This window comes from Bacillus rossius, chromosome 12 (assembly GCF_032445375.1).
Source record: "Bacillus rossius redtenbacheri isolate Brsri chromosome 12, Brsri_v3, whole genome shotgun sequence".
Taxonomy (NCBI): Eukaryota; Metazoa; Arthropoda; class Insecta; order Phasmatodea; family Bacillidae; genus Bacillus; species Bacillus rossius.
Window position 1 is genome coordinate 9,415,905 of NC_086339.1, and position 15,539 is coordinate 9,431,443.

A 15,539-nucleotide genomic window follows, 5' to 3' on the forward strand; every position below is an offset into this window, starting at 1 on the left:
CCTACACTAATTGTAAACAATGCAAAAATTTGCCTATGGTAGAAGCACCTGCCAAAACAGTTTCCTACAAATCTTGAAGATATGAAATATGTACCAGATTGGACAGAAGTAGTATAGATATACTTCACTGAATGAAATAAATACACCCACATGGGAAAAATCGATCACAACATTGTAGTATAAATTTGAACCATTAACTTTGCAGCAAGCCATACTAAGGTCATGAATGTATCATTCCTTAAAAAACAGCGACATTATTCACCAACACCTTTCAAAGGTCCACCCCTGGAATAAAATGTAGAATGGAAATTTTTTTTTACCAGGTTGCTGGGAAGTAAATAAAAAAAGTGGCCATATTAACGAAAATTTACTCATTTTAATGATAATCAATAGTTATAACACAACAAAATATAAAAACTTTTAAGGTTAATAACAATTTCATTAAAATAAATAATTGTTGATACTGACTATAAACTAAGCATCCAACACAAAAAATTATGTTTGGAAGTTTAATACTTACAAAAAACATTAATGAAAATTAGAAAATTTTCAAACACGGAAAAATAGTGATTTAAATTCTTTTTAAGTGTTTAAAGAAACTCACAACAAACCAAAGTGCAAAGTGTTTTCGGAGCACCCTTGTTGTGCCCCCCGCAACACTCGAGAAAGAACGGATATCACACGACACACACAACTGAATCATAAAAATAATTAAATAAGTAAATTAAAAAAATGTATTTGGAACTATCACCATTATGAAGTTTTAATTGACTAGAGTAGCACAGTCAGGTCTGCCGCTCCTTTTCCATTTATATATTCCATGACGCACATTTTTGACTATGAGCGGCAAAACATTTTCAGTTTGAAATTTTGTACCATTTGTGCACACTACACACACACAAGATGTACATATTATTAAGCTGAACATAAATCAAACATTTGAAACTTCATGGTTGCTTAGACCACCAAGGAATTCATGGCATCATCACACACCAACCCTCACATCCCAAAAAGCGCTAAGGTACTTTCTCACTATACCAGTAAGTATGTAGGTATTTATAACAAGTTCTTTTTTCGATGTACAAATGAAACTGAACAAGTGAAAGGACCACTAACTGTAACTTCATTATGACATTTTTTGTAGCTGTCTTGAATGCTGTGATATTATTTTCAATAAAAACCCCTGTGTTTTAAACTGCTATCAATCTTTTACCTACTACAAATGTAACACAGATATCAAAACTTAATAAATGTACGGCTTGTTCTTAATTCCAAAGAATGATGAGTTCAGCCATTCCAAAATCAAGCTGATTGCACACACAATTGCACTGCACTGTGCACAGGATGTGCTGCAAAGACAACACAGCAGAATACAAGAGACAACACAGCAAAATACAAGGACACTTCAGTATTAACTGTGCATTATTTAAATTCCCCGCAAAGTCCCATGATTTCACAGGAACAACCGATCAAATTCTTTTGATTTCATTATAGGTTCTGTAACTGTGTAACTTTGTGTTAAAAATTATTTTTAACTATGAAAATTCTATTACAGTCTTATGAATATCTTCAGTACTTACATATGACTAGATAAATTGCTAATACAACATGGCAGATGTAATAATACTATGGTATATACTGGTAATATTAATATACAGAAAAGAAAAAAAAAGTAAATCTATGATAAATTAACTACAATCTATTACTTTTAGACATAGAAAAGACAACAAAACACATGTTTAAGAACAAAAATGTCATTTTCTGGTGTAATTATTGTGGGAGTTACAATTTGGGTGCTTGAATGAATCAGCAATTACTAGTAGAATTCAGCCAAATCCCCTTTTAATTTAATGATAGGTTGCTGCGAAGTGCGAACCCCTATACAGCTGAAAGACCATTATCAGCGTACCACCATTTGTTTGACGCCCTGAAGCACTTGAAGCCAGTAACAATTTGCACAATATATATGCGAGTGAATCACGAACTAATATAATAAACAGTCACATGTGACACCAGGAATCATAACAGCACCCACACGATTATGAGCAAGTTTGTGTAATACAAACCTGAAGCAGAAAAACTACCTATTTACAAATACTTAAAGCCTTAAATTTTATTTCAACTGAATTCTCTAAATAGTCTAAAACAAAGTCACTATTCATTTATATCTGTATGATCACTTAATTCTTAACTACACTAATGAATTTTGATGCAGTATTCACCATCATTTATAGAATTTTTGTGTATAAAACCTTCATGTTAAATTGAAAGATAGTAGAGAAATCTCGATATTTTGTAATAAGTCATAAAATGACACTTTTTCGGGCACTTACATGGCTTACACTGACCTATACATCACTGATACATTATATAAATGTACTACAGGCTGACAAAAAGTCCATGATAGCATATGCCTATCATCTAAGGATGACCCACAGTAACCATTTTTATCATTCAAAATTGGTTCAAAATTAATCATTTTCTTGCAAAGCTATGTATTTTGACGGACAGAGTATTAATACTTATCCAATTAAATATGTTATTTACCTTAAACAATTTAGATCAAAATTTACCTTTACACCATATCATAACATGAAATCCATCAAACCATGCTTTTTAGCATAATATTATTCTCTAGAACCTAATTATTTCTTTTTCTGTTTATTATAGTCAGGATTGATATTTCTCAACTACTTTGTGTGTGACTTCCAAACAAAACCTATTTACAATTTAATTCTTTAGTTAATGGCAGTACAGGTTAGTATTAGGATTGACTGTTTTTATATGATTATGTACATAAAAAAGATTATTATTAATGATTTTAAGTCATAGTAACTAATTATTTGTTAAATATAAAAACAATATGTAAATAATGTTGCAGAAAACAAATGTTAATTTCTCAATAAATCATCTTACCCTCATACATGTTAAATTTTTTTCTTAATAATTTTTTTGTAATGGACTCTCACATGGTGTAATGGTGTAAGAATATCCATTTTTTTTTAAAATATTAAATTCAAAATGTCAAATAAAAAATCAAATTATTCAAGAACATGGACTATTTTAAAATACTCACAGACCCATGGTTAGTATGTAATATAATTTTTGAAAACATCGCACACTCACAAGAACTTGATACAAGTAGGACTAACTAGTATTAGTTAAATCTAAATGAGGGCTCATTAGTAGATCACATCCGTGCAAAGCCGGAGTGGGTCACTAGTTCACTATGTTACGTTAAGGGATAAAAGAAATCACTCTTTATTCAAACACTACCTGCCAACACCTGCAGGATAAAAAATTGAACACAAAATGTACAACTGATCTGAATATTTTCTTGAAATCCAAGTTGCATTATTCAGGATGTTATATCGTGTCTTTGCGTCAATTACTGATGAAATATTGAAAGTGATGAATGTGCTTGAGGCCACAAAGCTACGTATGTTGAGTGTTTATGAAACTACCCGCTCAGCAGTCGGACACCTCGGAGATGAGACCAGGGGACAGGGACGGATACGGAGGGAGAGGCGCTCGCCGCCCGCTAGTTGACCTTCCTGGGCCGGCGTCGCCTGAAGGCGGTGGCCTGCCGAAGCAGCTCCAGGTTCTCGTCCTCGGCCACGGCCGGGGCCTCCAGCAGTCCCCGCGGCAGGAGCGCCAGCCCCAGCAGTGTCAGCGCTGCAACACCGCGCGTCTGTCGCAGGCTCACAGCCTCGCACCTTCGCCTGCTCGTGGCAACACCCTCGCAAGCGTCACCAGCAAACAAAAGGGGCAACCTAAATGGATGCAACGTACATTAAGTTTGCACAAACGATTTTAACAGTGCAGTCATTTTACGATTTCTTGCACTTTAGAACTATTTCCTAATCCCTTGAAAGGAAAAAGAAGAAAAGGAAAAAAAAAGTTTTGCTGCATTTCTTTTCAGTATTTGGTTACACTTACAGCATATTTCTACCCAGATATAACAGCCACTATAGTACAACATCAAATTTACCAAGGAAAAAAAAACTTACATAAAAATTAATCAATACGTTTTATTACTTCGGCTTTGGTTGCACAATAACTTCCTTGTGTAGGTAAAATTATTATTGCTGTGTGAAAAGTGTGGTTTTATGTTTGAAAAAAAAAAAAAAAAAAAAGAAGTTTTAAAAAGGTTTTTCCTTGTGAAGCTCTATTAGTGGTGCAACATCAATGAATGAAATTTAGCAGTGCACATTTCAGCAGCAATGTCTTCATGGTTTTAATAACATGGAAGCTTAAGGAAAACCCTACTAAAAAAATTATATAAAAATTTAAACTAATTAGATTTTTTATTTCATAAATTAATTCTTCTGTGTTAAACGCCATGAAAAATTAATTATACAAATTAAAATAAGTCTATAATAGGAATTACTGACCATATTCCATGTGCACAGTTTACAGAATAATATTTGTATTTAAATAAATTTTGTGACATATCAACCAGCAGAGACATTTAAGTTGCGATTAAGCCCGCCTTACACTCATTTAACTTTTTGAGTTTAAAATGCTACCAAATTATTTTTAAAATTTGAATAATTATTAAAATTATAAAAAAAAGTTTGAAAAATTAAAAAAAATAAATAAATATTTTACTAATTGAAACAATAGAAAAAGCACATCTTAAATATAATAGTAATGCCCATCATTCTTAAATTTGTAGTGAAATAAAACCAGATCGCTTTTAATTTAACAGGGGTGCAGTAACTATAAATAATATGTTTATCCATAAATAATAATATGTGGAAATTTATTAACTTACAAACGTAGGTGTGTTCAATTATAGTTAACCTTTTGTTAAAGGTTGTTGTGCTTATTTGTTTATTTTTACTGTAAGTAACAAATAAAGGCTACTTACTATGAAACAACTGAACCAACAGTTTTAGTTATGTATTAAAGTTATTACAGCAATTAGATATAGAAATAAAATCAATTTGTATAGTGTATTATTCATATATATAAAAAAAGTTTTTTTTGAACACAATCAAAAATAACTACTGATTCGGAGGCACACACTTTGCCAATATTCTATCAAAGCACATTATAAATTGCATAGAGATTATGGATAATCAGTGTAATAGTGACAAGTTTCTAACGTATTTTTAAGGTTGAGATTACTCCTTCTATGACTTTTTAAGTTTACAATTTGTATTCGTGAATAGTTATGTTACTAAAAATTTTCTTTTGGCACACAAATACGATTGATGCGTCCCCCACTGTTTACGAAATGGGATACATATATATGTTTATGTTGCAACACGTGGTTCTGCCATGGTGACGAATTCGGCTCGGCAGTAGCGACGATGACAGGTTCTCCGCCTTGTGAGCCGATTGTGGTATTCTCAAATACTAACGAAAAGCCACAGGCGGGAGTTCGACCGTTGCTCGTCGCTCGTGACAACAGTTCGTCAATTTCCAAGCTCCTGTGCACAAGGCTGCAATCACTGGCCACCTGAATGAACTATTCAAATCACAGGCACTGTCACTAATGGGCGCAGCCTCGCAACTGGAGAGCTTGTAAAATGATATCACTGGTCGTAGAGACCGCCCGTGGCTTGTCGATAGTGTCAGAGAACACGACGACACGCCCCGCAGGCAGGGAACCCGACAACACTCACGCCTACCACCCACTCGCAGCATGCATGTCGGAAACCAGCCCCCAGTGACGAGAGAGGCGTACCGTTGAGAACGCACGGGAAGACGATGTAGAAGCTGGGCGTGGTGGAAGTGTAGACAAGCACCTCGAGAGCACACATCAGCAGCGACACCACGATGGAGCAGATGCCCAGGCTGACCACCCTGCAACACCCGCTATCGTTGCACAACCCTTTCACAAGCACAACAGAAGAAATAAAGAGCATTTACCCAAATCACATGAAGAATACAACTCTCTCATAAAAATAGTCTCGTTAATAACCAAAAATAGTCTTGTTAATAACCACTAACTATACAAACAATATTCTGCTGCTTTTTCAATAAAAATGCTCCTAAAAAATTAAAAAATTAAATAATGATTTTCAAAGTTCTCTGTATTGTCAATGAGTGTGAGTGTGTGTGTGAGTGTGAGTGAGTGTGTGTGAGTGTGTGTGTGTGTGTGTGTGTGTGTGTGTGTGTGAGTGAGTGTGTGTGTGTGTGTGTGTGTGTGTGTGTATCATAACTGCTGTACAAAAGCTTATAATTTTATCAAGCAATCTAGTAATTTGTGAACGTATTTGCCCCAGCTTTTGTCAAACAAATATTTTGTCATTCAGCATGTTGTTTTCACCACGGTGCCAACATGCATTTACAAGAAATATTACAAATGTTTTAGATTCACTGTGTTTTGATGTTAATTCTGGGAATGTTAATCCCCTCTAACATTTAAGGTTAATTATCAATTTGTTTAAATGCAATAAAGTATGGACAGTTCCACACAAGCAAACGTTTAAAACATGGAAGCAGTCTAGCATCAAATTACCTTGTAGAAGTGTATATAATCTTTAAGGATGAAAACAATTAAAGGAAACAGGGCACAGAAGAGAGAAGACTAGGGACACTCACGGCTTGTAGTGAATGAAGAGTGTGCAGTGGATCAGCGCCAGAGCCTTCAGAAGGGAGAACATCCCCAGCATCCGTGGCAACAGCGCATCTTCTGGAACAAATGCAAACATGCCTCACAACACGCTCAACATAGCACTCACACAGGACCAATAAAAAATAAAATAAAAAACAAGCTGCTTTGTAGAAATAATTTTTGGGTAGAAGTCTGTGAGAACAGCAACATGGCACTCCAATCTTCAGCCCTCTGCGTAACTACTTGAGCAGTTAAGTTTATTGTTTGCATTTATTTCCGTAGCACTCACTAGACAACTTGACTACAACGAAAGTATGGCTCACACAACAAATATATATAAAAACATTATTTCTCTGCAAGGGAGGAGGGGATAATGAAAGGAAGGAAGGCAGTAGGTCCTGAGCCCTCAAGTAGAAGGAGGGGGGGGGGGGGGAAGGGGGTAGAGTGTAGGTGTACCCTGAAGCCGAACTGTGATTTATCAAATACAAATAAATATGCAACTATATTACTGTATACCGCAATGATAATGCTTCTAAGTATACCGTTCTAAACACTAATTTAGATCTGCATTCAACTTTGGAATAATAAATGACACGAGCCTACCATTCGCAAATTCAGACTTCTTAGAATAATCGCCTAGAAATGCTCGCTTCTCAATAAAGCATCTCACACAGGTTCCGAGGTCCATAAAAGCTACAAACGCAATCCAACCTCGAAACGCATATAATAATTTGTGATCCATTTATTTAAATATACTTGCAATGAATACGTGTAAATATCGTAATAATAAAATATAGGAAACCGGCCAATTATCATTGACGAAGAGCGACAATTATTTTAGTGCATTGCTTTCAAGCTATTTTCACAAAACGCCGCTAGATGCCATTCTCGCGCACTTAAAACACATTGTAAAAAAACGTAGTTACACTTCACACCGCCAGGTTTGCAGACATCCAAAGACTCTATAAGACATCACTGTTTCGCACATTCCTGTATCCTATCTTGTCCATATAACAATATTTGATAAGTGTAAATGAAAGTTAGTGATTACTCCGCACGTAAACAAAGCATAATCTGTTACATGTAACATAGTACGACAACGTACATACACATGGGTTTTTCTGCAGGTATACACATCAACTCATAGCTTTATTATTTATTTGTTAATATGTTGAATGTTTATTGGCTTCCTCGCACAGCCAGCATTATATTTCCTTTTCTTAGCCGAAACCTTTTATTATCATATCATGAATCAAGTATCCGTAGGTAGACTAACACACATTCCTTACCCGGGATTCGAACCCAGAAACCCTTGCACCGGAAGCAGGGGTGCATCCGACTACACCGCGGAGGTTGAGTTACGTAGCATAGGTATGCGGGGTATTAATTAAGTAGGTACGAGGGAAAACCAAAGATAGCAAATATTGCTAGTTGCTAGTAGCCAAGCTCAATTTTTCACATTGCATGCTGCTAAAGATTAAAAACTAATATTATGAAAACATATTTTAGATTATAAAGAGGCCAGAAACTTTTATTATACTGCCTGAAAAAACGGAAAGCTTTGTAGTTTTGTTTTTCCTTTTAATTTTCATAACTTGTAGGGATAATTTTTCTGTTAAGTTGCATCAGGTACTGAAAAACTAAGTGTACACGTGTTTGACGTGAATCGTGTTCATGTTAGTGTTGTTTATATTTTGACAGATTGTATAGTTCTTAGAGTAAATAAGTTAACGTGTTTTGACATCTGAAGTAATGAAATTTAAAAGGTAAAATATAGTATAACTGTATGTTATATTTTTAAATCATAACTCGAATTTATCTGTTACTTAGTCTTACATTACTATCTTACTCTTGAAAGAATATCCATCCCGTACAGTATTTTTTTTTTCGTATGGAAACATATTAGAACTTATTTTTATCAGTAGGTATATGTTAAAAATAACCATACGAGTATTTTGTGTCAATGATAACTCTAACAAAGGTGTTCTAATACATCAAACAGAATGTTGGAGGACCCTTCTAATTTTGTACTGTAGAATGGTAATATAATATGCTTGCTTCTCTCTCAGTTATCCAATATACATTTTGACTTATTTTACTACTGGTATGAATAAACTTACCTGAAAGGTAATTATCGTTACGTACACTGTGTCAGTGATGTTTGGTGTTGGCAGTTGCAATATGTGTGGGTTGGCTGCCATGGGAATGGTGTTTGCTGTGCTAGTGGGGGTGCAAGGCCAGCGGGTGGCCCCCGGAGTGCCACCTCAGCACTACCAAGTTAGTATGATTATGTTTTCTATACGCTCATGCTTTTTTTTTCTTTTTCAAATGGAGGTTTTACTTAAGAGTTTAACTTATTTTTGAATAAGCATTATCTCTTGTTTGGTTTAAAATTTGGGTTGTGATGTTTTAAAGGAGCAGTTCTTACTGCCAACTAACTGCATTTGAAAATTTCACTTTAAAAATTAAAATATATTTGTAAGTTTTGATTATAAAATAGCTGATGTTTTTTTTTTTTTTGCATTTGCTGTTGTTAATTTTATTATTATTATTATTATTATCATTTAAAAAGGCCAAATTAAGAAAAAAGTTACTGATTTCAGTTTGATCGATACTTTAAACATTCTGTGTGATGATCACTATGGACGAGGCTTTTCATCAGCTGGAGAAGGGTAGAATTATGCGAGTTCAACGCTGTGTGCGTGTGACAGCAGCCGCCGCCGCCACCCCAGCACCAGGTGCCCATGCAGCAGCAAGTGCCCATGCAGCAGCAACACGTACCGATACAGCAACAGCAGCACGTCCCGATACAGCAGCAAGTACCCATGCAGCAACAAGTACCCATGCAGCAACAAGTACCCATGCAGCAACAAGTGCCCATGCAGCAACAAGTACCCATGCAGCAGCACGTCCCGATGCAGCAACAGCAGGCCCACCACGGCCACCACCCGCAGGGCCAGCCCCTCCTCAATGCTGCCAACATCGCACAGGAGAAGCAGTGAGTGTTGTGCCCTGCCTGTGAAGCTTTTTTTAATTACTTTAAGTTTTGTTCATGTTCATGCCGAAATCCCGTCGGCACACTGACCGAGGTGACGCATATGTGAACCACGTCGTTTTCTTTTCTCTTCCTAACTACAAAATAGTTCAGAATAAACACACAATAAGAATATTTTGAATATAATAGTTACTCAGATTGTTTTTTGTACTATGGATTCTTCAGTTAGGTATCAAAATCGAAGATTTCTTAACAACTTGAAAACACTAATTCTCTAATGATAAGTACTCCAAAAGAAAACAACTTTGATATTAATACAAACCTGAATATAAGACAATTGAATTTAAGACAGAATTTAAGGTACCCTAGAATTAAATATACAATCTTGAATGTTTCTTTAAGTTTCAGTGCATAAATGGATGACACAAAACCCTATCAAAAAATCTTGAATAAAGAAAAGTCTATAATTCACCGAACTTAAAAATAACGCAATCTCATTTAGGCAAACTTGAATTTAAGACAAACTTAAAAATATAAATATATCTTGAATGTAAGATCTGTGTAATGCAATATTACGTGGTGATTTGTTAGTCTGACAGGTGGGTGGTGTGTGGTTTGTTAATTTGACTGGTGGGTGGCTTGGGGTAGTTCGTTAGTCTGACTGGTGGTTGGCTCGTGGTGGTTTTTTAATCAGACCAGTGGGTGGCTCATGGTGGTTTGTTAGTCTGACTGGTGGGTGGCTCACATTGGTTTGTTAGTCTGACTGTTGGGTGGCTCACGGTGGTTTGTTAGTCTGATTGGTGGATGGTGTGTGGTGGTTTGTTAGTCTGACTGGTGGGTGGCTTTTGGGGTTTGTTAGTTTGAGTGGTGGGTGGTGTGTGGTTTGTTAGTCTGAGTGGTGGGTGGTGTGTGGTTTGTTAGTCTGACTGGTGGGTGGCTCATGGTGGTTTGTTAGTCTGACTGGTGGGTGGTGTGTGGTGGTTTGTTAGTCTGACTGGTGTGTGGTGGTTTGTTAGTCTGAGTGGTGGGTGGTGTGTGGTTTTTTAGTCTGACACTTGGGTGGCTCACGGTGGTTTGTTGGTCTGACTGGTGGGTGGTGTGTGGTTTGTTAGTTTGACTAGTGTGTGGTTTGTTGTCTGACTGGTGAGTGGCTTATGGGGTTTGTTAGTTTGAGTGGTGGGTGGTGTCTGGTTTTTTAGTCTGACTGGTGGATGGCTCACAGTGTTTTGTTAGTCTGACTGTTGGGTGGCTTATGTGGTTTGTTAGTCTGACTGGTGGGTGGCTCACGGTGGTTTGTTAGTCTGACCAAGGGGTGGCGTTTGGTGATGCAGGCACATCCAGGAGCACATGGAGGTGCCGATAGACACGAGCAAGATGTCTGAGCAGGAGCTGCAGTTCCATTACTTCAAGATGCACGATGCCGACAACAACAACAAGCTCGATGGCAGTGAGCTTATCAAGTCCCTCATCCACTGGCACGGTGAGTTCCCCCACCTTGGTGCCCTCCCTGCAACGCCTGCAGATGCAATCCCTGGGTTTGTGACGATCTGAGGCGTTGATGCGGTGGTGGCTCCGGAGGGGGGGGGGGGGGGGGGGGGAGAGAATTTTACTGAATTTGGGAGTGCCAGCCAGTGGGTTGTTGATGACATGCAATATCCTTTCTAGTTAAGCAGTGATGTGTTGATGAAGGAGGTTTTACTAATTTTGTTCAAAAATTTGAATTCAAAAGATCTGCCTTACCAAGTACTAGGTTATAAATGTCAGTTTTTAATTTTTGTATTAATTTTTTTACGAACAAAATTTTATATGTTCAGTCCACATATTATGATTGGTGAGTCATGAAGCAATGTTATGAAGTTTTTTACCGTCACTAAACGTAGATAAAAAAAACTTTAGAAAAAGGGAAATGTAAGAGCAATTGTTAGAAAGCTAGAGCGGTCTCCAGAGTAATAGGTTCTGTTAGATAGTGTAATGCCACGAAGGAAACGAGTAAGTATAAGGAAGGAGTCGGGGAAGGCGACAACAGTGGTGAAAATGTCTCGTGTTGCTTGGATCTGGTGGAGGTGCAGATGTGTGTGTGTGTGCCGTCCTGCTTCCGTGTGCCGTGCTGATGCGGGTGTGTGTCGGTGGCGCGGCCAGAGCAAGGCCACCACGACCCCAAGAACCCCGCCCCGCAGGGGGAGAAGATCTTCACGGACGAGGAGCTGCTGCAGCTGATCGACCCCATCCTCAACATGGACGACACGAACCGCGACGGCTACATCGACTACCCGGAGTTCGTGCGCGCCCAGCACAAGGCGGCGGCCAGCGGCAAGCAGCCCTGAGGTGAGGACTCCGGACAGCAGGACCCTGCCGGGCCCCACGCAGCCTGGACGCTAGCGTCCGGCCGTGCAGCCGCAGGCTCTTTTTAAGTGTCGGCCAGCATGGCCGTCGTAACCGGGGGGAGGGGGGGGCACGTCCCCGTCCCCCCCCAATAATAAAAGTCTTCAATTTCGTCCCCTCCAATAATATATTTAGTTTCGTAGTTTCTCCTGATGTTTAAATTAATGATTTTGTGTGGATATAGCACCAGCAGGTATGTTAACTGTGTTTTTACAAATTTGTTCTCTGAAAATATTTTTTATAAAAAAATAAATTATATATTGCAACCAACTATAATTAGAATATTTAGGAAAGAAAAATGCCTAAAAACCACCTTTTTGCACCTTCAAACCCCAAATTTTCCCGGGGAGGGGGGGGGGACCCCCTGGACCCCCCGCTTCTTTTTCCAGGGGATGGATATTCCTCAAACAACTAAATCAATTGAAGTTCTCCCCCCCCCCCCCCCCCAAATATATCCTTGCGACGCCCATGAGGCCAGTACTCACCATAGTTGGTACATACATACTTATTTGTTATCGGAACAAGAGCAAAAGTGTGTAATTAACAAGTAAATTTTACTATTAAGTGAAAATATCCATTTTTTTTTGTAAACTTGTAATGACAAGGGAATGTCCACACATTTTCGAGTTATATTCTTGTAAGCTCCCAATTAAATCATTGACAATTGTAGCTTACAAACTTGTAGCTGATACTTCTTTGAAGTAAAACACTACCAACCTGCTAACTAATATCTTCAAATGAAATCAGAAAACAATATATGTAGATAAGTTAATATTACTCCTTACAAAAAAATGTATAAAAAGAGTTAGTTTTAATTAAAATAATGCCAACTTTATAATAACTAATATTTGCAAAGTAATCAACATCTAAGAACTAAATAATACAAAATTTAGATGATTGTGAAAAAAAAATTTAGTTATAGCAGCAAATACTTTCTTACAGAAGTAGTATATATAATTCAGTTATTGTTTAATTGCTTGTTATTTTCTTTAGTCCACATTGAGTCATGAACACTGTCCTGTTTTAATTCCAAGCCGGAAATTAAAGTACATTTGAGTTTGAAAGCCATGTATGTATTTATTAAATATATCAAAAACCCTCCATGTCTTTGCAATGGAAAATTTATATATTTGGGCACAGATAGGTGGAGTTTCTTCATTTACCTATGATTTTGATCTGACTGGACACATGTTCTGTCATGCAGATATTTTTGTTAAAGGTGTAACTGTATCAAGTCGGTGCATCAGGGTCGGAAAATTAAGTATAACAGTATAAGGTATGATTAATGACTTGCAGTTACTGTCACTGACATTGAGTATCCTTCACATGAGGAGGTAAGTACCCTTGACTGTCTCGTGGTTGTGGGATAGCATGTGTGTGTGTGTGTTATATACTGTCACGACTTACGTGGATATGTCTATGTCTGTTCATATTCTCTGGCTTTCTGCTTTCATCTGTCACGTTACTGTAAGGACGTTTTGCCTTATCCGTGTTTTAAAAATATCAGAATAGTGGTTAAACCTGTTCATTGTATTTTGTTGCAGTATAAGTTCAACAGGTTGGATATGTTTATGGGACATAGAGCTTTTTTTGCTATTTTTTTTTGTGGAAAGTATATACATAATATGGTGATTTAGTATTCTGTGCACAGCAAAAAGATTTCTATGAGGAAACTGTTAAGAGATGAGTTTAAAATTATAAGCACTTTTTTTGACTGCTCGAGTTGTTGATGACTGTAGTATCTGTGATCTCATTGCAGATGGGGAAGATAATGAAAAAAGGACTGAGTACGTCGATGAAACTTTGGCCGAAATCGTTGATGCTTTCCTCCAGAGAAGTGACTTGAACAATGATGGATACGTGGACTATTCAGAAATGAAGGCAACCGTAGAACAACAGAACTGAGAAACTTTTTTTTTTCCTACGCTTCAAGTTCATCAAAGTGTCATTTTTCGGGACAGGTGTTCAGCATTCCACATGGTTACTTTGTCTCAGGGTTAACTTCTTAATTTTTGTTCCTGCAAAATGAACAGCAAAAAAAAGGAGGGGGTGATTGGGGTGTGTTTTCTATTCTTATGTTTGTCTTGTTACAGTGTATTTTGAAGTAATTGTATGAAATACATATTGTTATTAACATGTATGAACCATGGAGCCAGTGGTATTACATGTTCACTTTGCATTTGTGACCTATTGTTGTTGCAAGTCTCTTGACTAATTTGTTTTTATGATTGATAGTGCTCATGTGTTTAATGTAAAACTGAATTTGGATGTGCAAAGGAAAAAAAAAATTATCTTTAAAAGAATAGTTCAACATTTTAAAGAACTTTTTTTTAAGACACGTGTTTTTAAATCTCTTCCTGAAACCTTTAATCACAGTGTAGTATAAACAACTTGTAGATTCTCAGTACTTGGTGATATTTCAATACACAACCTCGAGTTCAGACCAGAAATAAATTAAAAGCTAGCTTCTATGTAGTCTGCGGTATGGATGTAGTTGTAGGGACATCATTTAGCAGTTCTGTATTGTGTTTTAAGAGAAGTAGGTGACTGGTTATCACAATAGAGATCATTGTTGGCTGGTTCAAAAGAGCCAAGGCTGTCTCTAGAATAGCACTTAATTTTGTAAACATACTTCACCTGAACTGGTTTAAGCAAACATGTTTAATTAAACACACATGTTCTGTTTTAGTTTGGTGGTATGTTTGTTTATTGTTGATTTCATTTTTCTCTTGTTTCATATTTACAAAAGAGTAAGTTTAATTTTGGAAACAATTGTCTTGTTTCAATATTAATAAAATATGTATATTTTACTATTACCTTCAACTATGTGTAAGGGTTGTGAGAAACATTTTTAAAAGATCAGATAAATTGCTGTATTAAAATCTTAAGGCAGCTGGTTAATTTTTATGGTAAAAAAATTTTTATTAAAAATACTTTTTTTTAAATTTATGTTTATAGTTTTTCTATCCAAACTACATACATCTTCCAGTGCAATTGTATGTTATTGCTTACTTAATGTCATTTTTATTTTGAAATAAAAATAAAATTAAAGTTTTTTCATCATATCAAGAATATTTAACTACAGTAAGTCCTCTATTTACGTCGTACCGATTTACGTCGTTTCGGATTAACGTCGCTAATGTTTGAGTACTCATGTTTCAATTAAAGTTGTCGCCGATTCACAATAACGTCGTTTACAATGACCGTAAATCTTTATTTTAACCAAAACACTGTATATAATTCGTTTATAATTCTTTGTCTCCTTCGGTAGTTAATTTATGCTATGTAGCGTAAGCTACACGTTCACCGCCTTATCTTATCATACATCATGAGGGACGCTTCCTGCTCTTACGTACAGTATGTACTATATATCTGTTTTTATATTTCAATCAATAAAGGTAATAAAGCAGCTGGTTAAATAACCATTCTATTAAGCTGAGAAGTACTAGTTGGACTTGTTTCCCACGCTGTCAGTTGTCATTTGCTGATAAAATTGCCCGTTGTCACGTCTGTATGCCAGCGCTTCCGGCCGACCTTGGGCCGTGGCCGGCCGGTGGCATGAAACATGGCTCATTTTGCGTCGTTTCTATTTAC

The 15,539-nt window shown here is 36.8% G+C and overlaps 2 protein-coding genes across 7 annotated transcripts; one reads left to right on the top strand and one right to left on the bottom strand.

The window, feature by feature from the left end:
- Window positions 1-360: 360 nt before the first annotated feature.
- Window positions 361-7,664, bottom strand: LOC134537486 (uncharacterized). 3 transcript variants are annotated; one of them, XM_063377966.1, is made up of 4 exons: window positions 7,172-7,532; window positions 6,556-6,643; window positions 5,696-5,814; window positions 361-3,675 (listed from the first exon to the last, which is right to left on the bottom strand). In XM_063377966.1, exons 1-4 carry the CDS (start codon window positions 7,308-7,310, stop codon window positions 3,542-3,544), a joined length of 480 nt encoding a protein of 159 aa, XP_063234036.1. In that variant the 5' UTR covers window positions 7,311-7,532; the 3' UTR covers window positions 361-3,541. The 3 variants fall into 3 exon arrangements, with proteins under 3 accessions (XP_063234036.1, XP_063234035.1, XP_063234037.1); XM_063377965.1 differs by having other exon boundaries at window positions 6,556-6,646; window positions 7,172-7,527; XM_063377967.1 differs by lacking the exon at window positions 361-3,675 and adding an exon at window positions 3,686-3,773 and having other exon boundaries at window positions 6,556-6,646; window positions 7,172-7,664.
- Window positions 7,665-8,182: 518 nt separating this feature from the next.
- LOC134537487 (multiple coagulation factor deficiency protein 2 homolog) lies at window positions 8,183-14,248 on the top strand. 4 transcript variants are annotated; one of them, XM_063377971.1, is made up of 5 exons: window positions 8,183-8,334; window positions 8,743-8,845; window positions 9,280-9,566; window positions 10,895-11,043; window positions 13,705-14,248. In XM_063377971.1, exons 1-5 carry the CDS (start codon window positions 8,321-8,323, stop codon window positions 13,848-13,850), a joined length of 699 nt encoding a protein of 232 aa, XP_063234041.1. In that variant the 5' UTR covers window positions 8,183-8,320; the 3' UTR covers window positions 13,851-14,248. The 4 variants fall into 4 exon arrangements, with proteins under 4 accessions (XP_063234041.1, XP_063234042.1, XP_063234039.1 ...); XM_063377972.1 differs by having other exon boundaries at window positions 9,283-9,566; XM_063377969.1 differs by lacking the exon at window positions 13,705-14,248 and adding an exon at window positions 11,703-11,969.
- Window positions 14,249-15,539: the final 1,291 nt, after the last annotated feature.